Source organism: Hydra vulgaris, chromosome 15 (genome assembly GCF_038396675.1).
Source record: "Hydra vulgaris chromosome 15, alternate assembly HydraT2T_AEP".
In the NCBI taxonomy this organism is placed as follows: domain Eukaryota; kingdom Metazoa; phylum Cnidaria; class Hydrozoa; order Anthoathecata; family Hydridae; genus Hydra; species Hydra vulgaris.
This window is the reverse complement of record NC_088934.1, coordinates 28565987-28581619: the sequence shown is the minus strand read 5'-3', so window position 1 is coordinate 28581619 and position 15633 is coordinate 28565987. Positions and strand designations below refer to the sequence as shown.

General features: G+C 25.6%; 1 protein-coding gene across 3 annotated transcripts in view; it reads right to left on the bottom strand.

Moving 5' to 3' along the window:
• LOC101235239 (putative leucine-rich repeat-containing protein DDB_G0290503) overlaps positions 1-15633 on the bottom strand; it is an 81218-nt gene that overhangs the window by 17931 nt on the left and 47654 nt on the right. For all 3 annotated transcript variants that reach the window (XM_065818672.1, XM_065818674.1, XM_065818673.1), the window contains 3 exons: positions 12059-12122; positions 11764-11806; positions 6012-6072 (listed from right to left, as the gene is read on the bottom strand). In XM_065818672.1, the coding sequence (XP_065674744.1) occupies positions 6012-6072; positions 11764-11806; positions 12059-12122 (168 nt within the window). The remainder of the gene's footprint in view (positions 1-6011; positions 6073-11763; positions 11807-12058; positions 12123-15633) is intronic.

Genomic DNA, 15633 nt, shown 5'->3' with positions numbered 1-15633 from the left:
AACATTATTGTTAAGTATTTCTCATATAACATTAATGTTAAGTATTTCTCATATAACATTATTGTTAAGTATTTCTCATATAACATTATTGTTAAGTATTTCTCATATAACATTATTGTTAAGTATTTCTCATATAACATTATTGTTAAGTATTTCTCATATAACATTATTGTTAAGTATTTCTCATATAACATTATTGTTAAGTATTTCTCATATAACATTATTGTTAAGTATTTCTCATATAACATTATTGTTAAGTATTTCTCATATAACATTATTGTTAAGTATTTCTCATATAACATTATTGTTAAGTATTTCTCATATAACATTATTGTTAAGTATTTCTCATATAACATTATTGTTAAGTATTTCTCATATAACATTATTGTTAAGTATTTCTCATATAACATTATTGTTAAGTATTTCTCATATAACATTATTGTTAAGTATTTCTCATATAACATTATTGTTAAGTATTTCTCATATAACATTATTGTTAAGTATTTCTCATATAACATTATTGTTAAGTATTTCTCATATAACATTATTGTTAAGTATTTCTCATATAACATTATTGTTAAGTATTTCTCATATAACATTATTGTTAAGTATTTCTCATATAACATTATTGTTAAGTATTTCTCATATAACATTATTGTTAAGTATTTCTCATATAACATTATTGTTAAGTATTTCTCATATAACATTATTGTTAAGTATTTCTCATATAACATTATTGTTAAGTATTTCTCATATAACATTATTGTTAAGTATTTCTCATATAACATTATTGTTAAGTATTTCTCATATAACATTATTGTTAAGTATTTCTCATATAACATTATTGTTAAGTATTTCTCATATAACATTATTGTTAAGTATTTCTCATATAACATTATTGTTAAGTATTTCTCATATAACATTATTGTTAAGTATTTCTCATATAACATTAATGTTAAGTATTTCTCATATAACATTATTGTTAAGTATTTCTCATATAACATTATTGTTAAGTATTTCTCATATAACATTATTGTTAAGTATTTCTCATATAACATTATTGTTAAGTATTTCTCATATAACATTATTGTTAAGTATTTCTCATATAACATTATTGTTAAGTATTTCTCATATAACATTATTGTTAAGTATTTCTCATATAACATTATTGTTAAGTATTTCTCATATAACATTATTGTTAAGTATTTCTCATATAACATTATTGTTAAGTCTCATATCACTTTGTACTACTTAATACTTTTTTTAAAATGTCACAATTATGTTTTTTTTTTAGTAAACTTTTAACAACAAGTGAAACAGTTGTTGTTGATCGCGGAATGAAGACTTTAATTAATTTTAGTGTTGACAGGCTGCTTGAGTACCTTAAGGGTCAGAAGTCTGTGACAATTATGTGCAGTGCTGTTAAGTATATACTTGGAAGAGTGCTATTACGGCATTAAAAAACACCAACAAATGGATTAAACCAGTACATTTAAAATTAGTCCACCTTGTGCTAGAGCTCTCGCGAGTGAGTCCAATTTTTGTTTTAAAATATATTGTTTATTTTGCTGTGAAGAGAATAAAGAGGCTGAAAAAATGAAAGTGCAAAATATTCGGCATAAAATATATATATTCGTTACCCTTAAATCCAAAGAGTCATCCAAGTCAGCCTGATGATGTAGCAAAATATGTTACTGCACAAGTATGGACATAATTTAGTTGCTGCTGAGGCTAGGTACCATAATAGTTGTTAAAATCGGTTGTCCTTAAGAAAAAATCTACAAATGATTTGATGAAACAAAAATTTAAATACATTGAAAATAGTGATGATTGACAGTTTTCATTGAGTTCAAAAAGTATTTGCAAAAATAAAAAAAGTCAAAAATAAAGATGAAGATGATTTCAAATTTAAAAACTGCGGCATTTGAAAGGACATCTAATTATCAGTCTTTGATAATACCAATTATCCCTCCCTCATACTCAATTTGTGCAGTAACATATTTTGCTGCATCATCAGGCCGACTTGGATGACTCTTTGGATTTAACAAATATATATATTTTATGCCGAATATTATGCATTTCATACACTTTCATTTTTTTTAGTCAAATGTTTGAACATATTACCAGCAATATATTGGAGATATTGGAGTGAGTAATTCTTAGAAATAAACAATCTAAATTAGAACATCTAAAATAGTGTGTACAAGTTTCAGTCACAGTTTTATGTCTGCTGTTAGGCCTAGATCTTTTAAATTGAAATTACAATTAGGTTTGGTTCTACGGTTTGGTTCAAAATGCCTTATACAAATCTTTTCATTATTTGGTTTATGCACATCCTACAATGACTACTGTGATGTATGAGGCATAATCAGTTCTTCATCATCCACCAATTATCTTACCACCACAAACAGTCACATTTATTTAAAGTGTTGCAGACAACGCTGATATGAATGTAAATACTTAAAAAGGTAATAACACGCTTCACATATTGGTTATCATTCAAATTGTTACCCCAAAAATTTCATTTACACAAGAAAATCAAACACCATAACTAGATCTTGTTATTTATGGTGAAATATTTGAACAGCATCTTCTGGCTGTATATGGAGCTCCAAAAAAAATTGTTATACAAGTATAGATATATATTTTGTCAAAAATACACAGAATAATAAAAGAGTGCAACTATCTTGTCTTCCTCCAACATCTGCTTCTGCAGGTCAACACTTATATCGGGCATATTATCAAGTTCAATTATGGATAGGCAATCAACTGGTCCCAGCTGACTGTGATTGGAAATCACAGTCTGCTGGGACCAGTTGATTGCCTATCCATAATTGAACTGCTTTGGAGACTTCTTAATACCATCTTTTGCAATTGCAAAAAGGGTTGTAGTGTGCTCACCATTATGTACTAATTGTCGAGGCCAGTCTTGCTCCAATGTTGAATCAATTTCAACAAATGAAGATTTTGATGATATTAATGGTGAGACAGCTGATATATCTTTTTCACATTAGAAAAAAGAACAAATAGAAGAGGAAGAAGATGAAGAAGAAAAAAAAAAGCAAAGAAGATATAGCATACCAATATATATAATAGTATATAGTAATTATACTAATATGTAATAAAACATATTATACAGATTATGTCAAATAAGACTTCTTCAATTTTAAGATTTGCAATATTTCAGCAATAGTGATTTTTAGAAAAAAAAGTATAAAGACAATTTTTGTAGGTAATTTTATGATTTAAAACATTTGCTTGAACTATTTTTTTTTTGTGTGGATAAAACTTACTGTTTACCGGAAAAATATGAAAAACCATTCTTTTCAACCTTTGACCTAGAATAACTTTTTTTTGCAGATGCAGGATTGGTGGGGACTTATTATTTTATTTGTAGTACTGTCCAAGGTCTGTACCAAATTTCAGGTCTATGCAAATTATTGTAAACTGAAATGTCTACTTTGACCATGTTATAACGATTACTTAGTTGATTTGTGCTAAACAAGGGAAACCTACTGCCATTTTTAATAAACCTTTTCTTCATTTATTCTTAGAGCCAAGTTCTAAAACATAAATTTTATTTTCTTGTACACAATTGCATTTAACATATACCTTTGTTTTTTCGGCCACCTTAAAGTCAAAAACTTTTGTCATTCAGTCATTCAGTAACTAATTTATCAACAGTATAGTTTTTTATATTCAGAACACTTATCTCTTGTATAATAATAGCATATTGAAAAATGTTCTTTGAAGAAAGGAGCTCTGATGATGAAAAATCCTTTTTCAAACTAGTCTACTTAAATCAGTAGCCAGTGTATTTCTTGCTTTTAGATCTTAACAGGTTTTAGTCTATAAATTAACCTATATCCTAACCTGTCAGTTGACATATATACTGAAACTTTACTTATCTTTATTTAAGTATGTTTTACTTAGACTGCAATCAGCAATATAACTTATTGCTCTATTCTGTTTTTGTTTTTTTGGACATTATACTTTGCCTTTGAATAAATATTACAACCTACATAAATTTCAAACTAAAGATAATGGCCGAAGCCAAGAAGAAGACATTTTTGTCTTCTTCTTGGAAGAACATTTTTGGATTTCTTGGAAGGACATTTTTGTCTTCTTCTTCTGAATCACCGAGCACTGTGTTACAAAGTTTTTCCAAGAGTATAAACTAAGAAATAAGATTGCATTACAAAAAAATAACCATTATAAATAATTAAAAAAAAAAGATTGTCTCAATTAACAGATAATATGATAGATAAATTAAATAAAATAAATAACAAACAAGAAAACACAAAAAAAGAATTCAAAAGTTAAAAAAAAAATGAAAATGATTTTTGTCAGTAATTATTTAATTTTATTTTTGAATTTACAGGGTAATTAAGTTTAAGGTTAAATTAAATTAATTATATTGTTTTTTAAGTTGATGTATGTATTAGATGATTTTATTTTATTGATCTATTTTAAAAGAAATATTTAAGACAAGATAAATCTTTGTGTAATAAACACCGCTTTGATTTAAATAATGTTATAAGAATTCAAAGAAAGTGAATATATTAATGTGCCACCAAGAATCACTGAAAAAAACTTAAAAGTATATAAAAGAAAGTATACAATTAGACTATTATATATATATATATATATATATATATATATATATATATATATATATATACATATATATATATATATATATACATATATATATATATATAATAGTCTAATAATCCCATCTATATATATATATATATATATATATATATATATATATATATATATATATATATATATATATATATATATATATATATATATATATATATTTATATATATATATAGATGGGATTATTAGACTATTATATATATATATATATATGTATATATATATATATATACACAGTACTATATATATATATATATATATATATATATATATATATATATATATATACACAGTACTATATATATATATATATATATATATATATATAGTACTGTGTATATATATATATATATATATATATATATATATATATATATATATATATATATATATATATATATATATATATATATATATATATATATATATATATATATATATATATATACAGTACTGTGCAAAAGAAAGTAGCACCTAAGAGAGTTTTAATATATTCAAGATAAAATGTCAAACAAAATGAAATAGTTTTTAAAAATAACGATGTTATTTTTAAAAACTGTTCATCATGTAAGCTTAACTTCTTGGGACAACCAGACTTATTTTTATCCACTACACCACCAGTTTCATTATATTTTTTAACTATTTTTTGAACTGAGGCTCATGAACAATCCACACATTTGGCTATTTTAACTTGACTATAGCCCTCTTCATGTAAAACAATGTGATTTCTGTCATTTATTGATATCTTTGGCATTTTATTAGTACTGAAATTATATTATTAACGAAATCATTAACTAAAATAAATAAATATAGCTTTATTTAAAACAATATCTTAGTTTAATTTAATAAAAACTCAATATTATTTACTTATATTTATTTAAATATACATTTTTAAAAAAATTTCTTAGGCGCTACTTTTTTTTGCACAGTGCTGTATATATATATATATATATATATATATATATATATATATATATATATATATATATATAGATGGGTACCCGGCAAAATATTTTGTTATTCTAGGTAATTTTTGGAGTTGCTAACTAATTTTTGGAGGTGCCTGGCTACCCTTGTAGCTAGGTAAATTTTTCAAATGCTCAAGTACCCTGGAAGATGATAGGTACCCTATAATTTAAGTATGTTTACCAGGTAATTTGAAATTACCTGGTACGCTGCAGGATTTTCCAGATAACCAACACTTCATTTTGTATTTCTGGGTTGCCAGGCACCTTCAAAAATTAAAAAGCACCTAAAAAATGACCAGGTTTCTCCAATAATTGCAAGTTAAACCAGCACATCTGAAAAAATGTTTACCAAAATTTTTACTAAAAATACTAACCTAGTATGTTTTTCCATAGTTTTTACTTGAGATGAAAGACAAAGATTTTCAGCATACAATTCTAAAATAAAAATCATAAGTACAAAACTATACTTGCAATGATTACAAAAATTAAAATGCCTTACAAAGCTTACAACTGAGTTTATATTAATTGCAAATAATCACATACTGCATACTATTGGTTAGTAATCATACAGGTTAGGTGAATTAAGTTGTGTAATTATATAAATCATATAACTATGTGGTAGCCGTGTAATGGTAGCACACAAGCTTCATATGCAAGTAATTTTGAGTTTGATTCCCAAGATGTGCCTTGAAGTTCTGGGTACAACTTGTGCAGTGGCTTTGTTTACCAAAACTGCTGCAAAGCTTGTGCTTTGGAGATAAAGGGTTGTAACAGCAACTACTTTTAATTTTTTTAAATTCAGATACCACTGATCTAATAATAACTCTGATGCCAATGTAATAATACAGATGCTATCTAGGGAAATCTCTACTGAAAGTTTATTGTATATTGTCTTGATGACATAATAAAAAATTCCTGTCTAACTGTCCAAAAGCTGTGCGATAATTTTACTGCACAATTGCTCTATTTGGAATAAATAGACAGAAGGATACCATTTTTAACCTTACTCTATTCTTCACTGTGAAATTGGAGGTAAAAAATTCATGTGTTTTTGTTCTTTGTCGTCCTCCATCTTATTAAGACTGTGTTCTTTAATGTTATTTCTGATCATATTGACCAATCTATTTCTCTTTAACCACCTGCCAATAGTGTTAATAATGATGGTTTGAATGTTCATCACACTGAACGGCTTGCTCTAGTACAACTAAATCTGCTGGCACTAAAGGTCATAACTTTTGTACTTTTACATAATTATTTACCTTTACTTTTTGATTTGTATCTGATCCTAAAATTGCACTTCTTACTATTTTCTTAGAGCTGATCATGATTCCTTTTGTGATATTCTTCCTGACAGTTCTTTGGGTGATGCCTTTCCCTTTTCTGCTGATACTTGCAACTCCAACATATTTCCCTGGATTCAGGCGAGGATGTAAATTTTTATTCTTTCTTATCGGTTTCAAATTAATTTAAGTTTTAAGTTTCAAGTTATCTGCCCCATCGTTTCCACTTGTGCAGCTATTATTTTTAATTGTAATTCATCTTTTTTTAAGTACAGCTTTCTGGAGAACTAATTTTATTACTTCAAGAAATCAATGCAAAAAGGTGCTGTCTTATAAGCTCCTGCTATCTCAAAGAAACTGCAGGGTGGCCAGCCAATAACTAAATAAAAATTCCAGGATATTTCCAGGACTTTTCATGGAAAATTTTATGTTTTTCAAAAGTATATTGATCTTTTCTTGAAAAGAAAAAACAAAATATGTTGATTTATGAAAAAAATATGAAAATGAAAAATAACTAAATAAATAGTAGATGTTAAGGCTACCTGTTAGGACTATTACTCTTGAGGCTTTTAATAAAGTCTGCCATGCTGATCCTCTCCATAAGCCGACTTCATATGGTGTATCTGAGAAAGTTTTAGAAATTATTAAATCGTTTCTTTCTAACTGCAGTATTAAAGTCATTGTCAAAAGTCAACAATCTTCTTCATTTCCAGTAACTTTTGGAATACCAAAAGGTTCTATACTTGGTCCTGTATTGTTTCTCGTCTTTATTAACAATCTTTGTGAAATCTAAAGTGGATTTATTTGCTGACAATACAACTATATACCACTTGTTGATAAAAAGTTATCAATATTTGATCATTTAGAATAGGCAGCCAATTCTGTGACAGCTTGGGGCTTGCAATGACTTGTGAATTTTAACCCAAACTAAACTCAGTTAATTACTGTTAACAAATATCACAAAACTGTTGATATTCCTATATTGATAATCCAAGAAGAAAATGGAAATAATCAATGAAAACATTATATACAATTTATTGCAGTGTTATCACCTGTTAAGGTTGCCTCTTTTTGTCGTGCTTGCCATTTCTTTACATCCAATTCCGTTCTCTACCATTACAAATCTTTTATTCATCTCGGTATGGACAACTGTTGTTAAATTTGGGCTGGTTGCTTAAATGAACTATCATCTCTTGGCATTTCAATCAAAACTCAATCTTGTGTGATTTGTCAAATTTTTACAATTGCTTTGTAATGCACTTTCATAATATTCGATACCATTATTTTATTAGCTGGTATTGGAAGTTAATCATTCTCTAATATTCATTCTCATTCTATAGGTTCCAAGTTGCAATAACTATTTAACATTTTTCCATTTTAATATCTATTATTATATATTAATATGAAATTAAAGACAATAAAAAGAGTGGGTAAAATCTGTTGTCAACTTTGCATGAATTTCAAAATTTCTGTATTTTTCTGTAAGTTTTTACATTAAAATCAAATCACCACATATATGACTAACTTGTATAATTTCAGATAAGAATCAAGTTAATTTAAAAATTGTTATTCATAAGCAATTATCAAACTAATTAAAAAATTGCTATTCATAAACAATTAAGTTAATTTAAAAATAACCTTTTAAAAAAAAAATCAATGTCTTTCGGAAAAATAGATTAAATAAAACATAAAATTAATGCTAGCAAAACAATGAACTTATTAAAATAACAATAAATTCATAATGATGGTTATGCTAGACCTTAAAAGGAATCCATCAAAAGAAAAACTCTTATAAAAAAAGATGTTATAAAGTGTAAGGTACTGTTTTAAGTTTGAAGCATCTTACTAAGAGTACTCAAAAAGTCAGTTCACTAGTTTCTTTATTATCAATAATAAAGAAACTAGTGAACTAATATGTAAAATAATAAACAGTATATATATATATATATATATATATATATATATATATATATATATATATATATATATATATAAATATATATATATATATATATACATATATTTATATATATATATATAAATATATATATATATAAATATATATATATAAATATATATAAATATATATATATATATATATATATATTTTTGTTATTTCACCTCCCCAAGGCCCAGAAGGCCACTACAAATGAGGAGGCTACTTAATTGTGGTCATAACCCTCTCTCAACTCTATAACTTCGAAACACGAACCTTGACGAACAAGGCCGCTGCGCGGAGAAACAAGTTGACATATATATATATATATATACATATATATATATATATATATATATATATATATATATATATATACACACACACGATCACTTACGGGTACAGAATTTACAAAAAAAGAATACTTAGGGGGACATCAGCATTATTGGGGACATTTTTGTGTACCTGGTATTTTTTGGTCTCTGTAAGCATTGTTTTTTTGTAAAATACATGTCCCCGAAAGCAACTTTTATAGAGAGCAAAAAGTACATACATCAACTATCAAATAGCCTGATTTGCAAGGGAGTGCTGCTACATCGACTGAGGGTTTGGTTAAGGTCAGTATCAAGGTCAGGCTTAGGGTTAAGGTTACGGCAAGGTTTAAATATGGCAAGGTTTATCTAACTGTAATTAATCAGTTTTGTAAATAGATGAAAATAAAAATGAAATATAATATATAATAAATAAAAATAACAAAAATAAATATAAAAAATATATCTTTATAATAAAAATGCAGTAGTGGTGTAGTGGTAGAGCGCTCACTTCATAAGAAAGAGGTTCTGAGTTGGATTCCCACAATGTCCCTGGTAGTACCGTGATCAACTTGTTTCTCCACGCAGTGGCCTTGTTTTTCCAGGTTTGTGTTTCGGAGTTATAGAGTTGGGAGAGGGTTATAACCACAAGTAGCCTACTCATCTGTAATGGCCTTCTTGGCCTTGGGGAGGTGAATTACAAAAAAAAAAAAATAATAACAATAATAATAATAAATTTAAATATGCATAAATAAAAAGAGAAATAAAATAAAATTAAAAAAAATATATATTATGATAAAAATAATATAAAAAAAGTAAAAAAAAATCATAACGGGAACAAAAAAAACATGTCCCTGTAAACGCCGACTAGGAGTGTGTATATATATATTCATATATATATATATATATATATACATTCGTGAATATCAAATTGCATCAAAAATTAACTTTATTCACAATGCAACAATTAAACAATGTTTTTGAAAACAGCATAATAAAATGTTTTAAGGTTTTTTGTTATTAAACTTAAATGCTTCAATCACAATCTTTTGCATTCACTAATTCAACTTATTTATATTCACTAATTAACAAAAAATTCAAAATTTTTTGTTAATTAGAGAATATAATTTTTTATTGCAAATATTTATTGCTTACACAAAATTTATTGTTTATATAACATTTAATCTTTGGTGACAAAAACTTTGCAAAATCTTTGAACAGTAAAAACTTACTGAATTTGTAATAATCTAGCCTTGCTTTCTTTGTTGTTTTGTTTAAAAGTGTTTTTGTTTTAATTTTCTTTAACTAAAAGTTTTATTTATTTAAACTTATTGATAAAAAAGTTATTGCAAATGTTATATTATATTGCAAAATGAAGCCAACTACTTTAACTGAACAAGTGTACAAATATTGTATTTGCATCATAATGCTAAATTAAGAACATCGTAGAATATTTTGTTATCTCTAATCACTTTAAAAGAATGATCCAACCTTATTGTGGTTAAGTGGAAGAAAACTGAACCAACAAAAGCTGATAATCCAGTCTGTGTCCAAAAATCACAACCTATTTAAGAATTACGGTCAACCCTTAAAGAAAATTTGTATGAAAACAATTGCAAAGCTAAAATTACGATCAACTAAAAAAAAAGAACCCATTTTTACTGCCAATAAAAATCTTGTGTATGTAGACATATATACAGAAAAGTTTACGCACGACATTGTGAGGGCGAGATAGTAATATATATATATATATATATATATATATATATATATATATATATATATATATATATATATATATATATAAATATATATATATATATTTATATATATATATATATATATATATATATATATATATATGTATATATGTATATATATATATATATATATATATATATATATATATATATATATATATATATATATATATATATATATATATATATATATATATATATATATATATATATATATATATATATATAGTTACATCATTGATTGGGTTGTTTTTATTGTTTTTAAGCATTGGATTTTTCGTTATGACCATCACAACAAAAAAAAAAAACATACAAATTCTTGTAAAAACTATGAAACTTAGCATATAATAACATCAATATGTGCTAAATACACACACCAAAGGATTTTTTTTTTTACCATACCATTCACTGCATTAAGTCTGACAATGTTGTTTTGTTCAGAAGTGGTAAAAAGTAAGCATTACGACTATCACTCTATGTAAAGTTAATTTTATATATATATATATATATATATATATATATATATATATATATATATATATATATATATATATATATATATATATATATATATATATATATATATATAGTTTTTATTACATTTTAAAGATATGCATTTTAAAGCATGCCTTAACATTGTTTTATGTTTAATGCTTAGTAAACATTTTTTAATTGGAAACCAATAACTTAATTACTTAAATCTAAATTCACCTGAACTTTATTCAATTTAGTTCATATTTTATTTAATTAAATCTATGCATTTTTTGTTATGGAATGATTAAAAAATAATTAAAGAATAAAAGATAATTAAAAAACTAAAATATAAAGATGAATTTTACCACTAGTTTGAACTGCTAATGTATCTCTTTCTTTTGTTAATGCCTAAAAAAAAAAGTATATCAGATAGTCGAAAGTATACATTACCAAAAAAGTATTAACAAAAATAGATCATTAAAGTATAAACAAATAAAAAAAGTATGTTGTCAATTAAGTATTAACAAATAAAAAAGTATGTTATCAATTAAGTATTAACAAAAATACATTATCGATAAAGTATTTAACTAACAAAATATGAGTATTTAATAAAAAAAGAACATCTTTCTTTATCAAAAAGACAAGTAACACAAGACTTACAGCAAGTTTAAAAGACATATCGTCCATTTTAGTAATAAGTTGGTTCACTTCATTATTGTGCTCCCTGAAATAGAAAAATTTAAAATTAAAACTTGAATTAAAAAAAGATACACAAAAAAAAAAAAAAAAAAAAAAAAATTTAAACTTTGTTTTATATTAGGTTTATTAACTGTTTCATTAACAAATAATTTTCATTACTTTTCTTATATTGAACAAAAACAAATAATAAATTGATATTGTTTTAAACCAACTCTTCACATTTAATTATTTTAGTTAAACATTTCAAATCAAAAATGTTAATTTCTTAAACAGAGGTAGCATATAATAAAATTTCTTAAACAATAGTGGCATATAATCAAATTAGTCTCACATTAATTTTTAATTGCCAAGTAAGTAGTTTTTCTCTACAAAAACTTACAAACACTAAACTTTTTATCTTTATATTTCCAAAAACATTCTATAGAGAAAAAATTTTTTGAATAGAGAAACAGAATTTAAAGAACTAAAAGATTTCTTTCTGACAAAATAGATAAAAGAAATAAAAAAAAATGGGTTCACCTCCTTAAGCCAACAATGGCCTAAAAAATTGTTGCTACAATCCTCTCTCAACTCTATAACCACAAAATAACTTGAAAATAAGCTGTGTGAAGAAATATTTTAAAAGGTTTTTTTGATCAATAAAAATTAATGGGTTTATAGAATGCATTTGCAAAAGCAGCTATACATCCAACTTCATTATGAAAACAAATTATTATTAAATTGTTGGCTTAATTTATCCAGTTTAGTAGCTGGTTATTGACATAAACAGCTTTTTGAATCTTTGAAGAGTACTTGAGATATTTTTATTAAACAAATATTTGATTTAAACATCAAACAAATTGATACATCTTATTCAAAGATCATATTAATAGGTTGGCGGAAAAGTTCTCACGCATTTTTGTTCATAAGACTAACTTATTAATTTATGCATAAAATTTATTCAAACAAAAAACAAAAAGCAACTAGTAGTTGCCTTCTGAATCAAATGTTGCTTTTTACTAGTTTTCTACTAGTTGCTTTTTGTTTTTTGTTTGAATAAATTTTATGCATAAATTAATAAGTTAGCCTTATGAACAAAAATGCGCAAGAACTTTTCTGCCAACCTATTTTAATAAACTTTAACTCTATATACATTTTCAAAAACTTATTCTAAAAGTGTTAGAAAAAGTATACTTTTCTGATTACAAAACTTTTGCACCACATGGAAATTATAATTTAATAAAAAATCAAATGTTTTACACAGGTCTGAATTGAATATAGTCCTCATCTCCATTTATTCACAAAAGGAAAACTGGCTAGGCTCTTTTATAACTAATATTTTATTTTTTTCAAGGCAGGTCTGTTGATACTTGATCCATCATCTACTTCTAAATCTTCTAGATTTTAGAACCCAACTTCATCAGTTCTATTTCTAGTTCTTCTAAAAATTGAAAACCCAACTTTTACAATTTCGACATTTCCTTTGTAGAGAGTTGCTCTTGTGAAAAGACATTTCCTCTCTAGAGAATTGTTCTTATGAAAAGATGATTGAAGTGATTATGATTAGAAATAGTAACTGTGCATGAAGAAGAAAATCATGGGGTAGTTTTGGGCTTGATTTGTAATTGATGAGAAGGATTAAAAGTGTCTATACCTGCCTGAATCCAAGAGATCACAAAAAAAGTGCAGTTTAAAGCAATTGCATTTCTTCATGGAGATGACAGCCATCAGCCCAATAACCATCACAAAGTAAATCACAAAAAGAATCTAAGCCCTAAGGTGGCGGTAAGAAATAAGGTGAATCTGATGGAGAAGAAATAGGAAACCACCCAAAGAAGAACAAGGAGAAACTGAGAATAAGCTAAGGTCAGATGCAAGACACAAATTAAGTTATGAAGCTAAGTGATTAGGGTTACCTTAATAATGAATCATAATGTTAACTCTCTGTGTTACAGATTAAGAAAGACATAAATTTTGAACTTAGTTTATCATGTATTTAGTGCTAGCAGGGTCATTTAGCATTTAAGCATTAAGTCTTAGAAAAAAAAAAAAAAAAAAAGAGCAAAGAGAAAGATGATTGAGTAAAGAAGTGCTAGGATTTTTCCATCTAAAAGAAAAACAAATGATACACATTTTTAGTCACCCTTTTTAATATCAATCTTCGTTTTCTTCAATTTTTAACCAGTGGTACCTATTAATGAAATACAAAGTGTAAAATTTGAGCTCAGAAACACTAATGATTTAAAAGTTATGACACTTTAAAAATCAGCCCAAAATACCCTATTTTTTACTGCACCATACTGATTCTGTAATGGGGCTTTTTAATGAATAATGCAAGTTCTACCAGAAGAAACTGGCTGAAAAAAATACCTGATTATTTTTGAGAATGCTGAATCTAAAAATGTAGAAAAGAAAACACAATTGAATTTTGATGATCGTTTTTTAAAAATAGTCAAAACAATTTTTTTGTTTCGTTACCATTGGTTATGCTTTTACTAACTCTCAAGGGTTTAAAAGAAATTTTATACACTAGAAGTTAATTAAGGCGATCCTAAACTTAAACAAAGTATATCTATGCATCAAGTCTAAATATAGTATCGTCGATGAATTTTTGCAGAATGTTGTAAGTTTAAAAATAGATTTTAAAGCATGTACACAGAATAAATATGAAAGAATCAATACATCATTTCTTTTCAGTGTTTTTATTAATATATTTTTAATTGTGTTTGTATTTTGTTTTGTTTGTTTTTCAACATAATGTGGTTTCAAAAAAATGTTTAAGTTTTCCCATTTAACTTAAAATGAGTTTTAAAAATGACAAAAGAAAAAAACAAATATTTGGAAAATCCGAAGAGACACTCCCATTCAATAGCAAAAGAGTTGCAAATATATCCCTTCTGTTAGTCATGTTATTCAACGTTTTCCCCAAAAAAATTTAATCTAATGTAAATCTGGTGGTAGAAGAAGAAAGGAGGGTTTTCAGGATATAAAACTGGTTAGAAAACAGGTTAACAGTTTTAAAATTAACCCAAGCCTCTCACTGTGAGAATGTGCAAAAAGATACAAATGTTCTAATAGCCTTTTTGTAAAAGTTTGAAATCAACATGGTTTTCATTCTTTCAAATCACAAAAAGTGCCCAACTGTTCTGAAATTCAAAAAAAAAGTGCAAGAACTTACTGTAGAAAGTTGTACGACAAATCTATTTCTAAAAATATCTGAATTATTGAAGATATTGAAAATTATATCAAGTACGATCATCAGCAAACTCCTGGTGCTGTCTATTATATTGTCAAATATAGAGGAAAAGCAGATAAGAAATTTAAATGCACAAAACATGATGAGTTTGCTTTGATTTGGCAATCCATTTGCATGTGTGGTAAAAAGTCAGCACCCTTTATTTCTGAGTCCACACTTTCTGGTAAAATATATGTTAAAAAGAGTTTTATCTTCTTATATTAATGTATTAAAATTATTACTTAGTTCTAAATAAAAATTAATCAGTACCTTTTTTAAGTAGTTTTTCTACTTACACATTTATTTCGTGTACGCGCTTTAT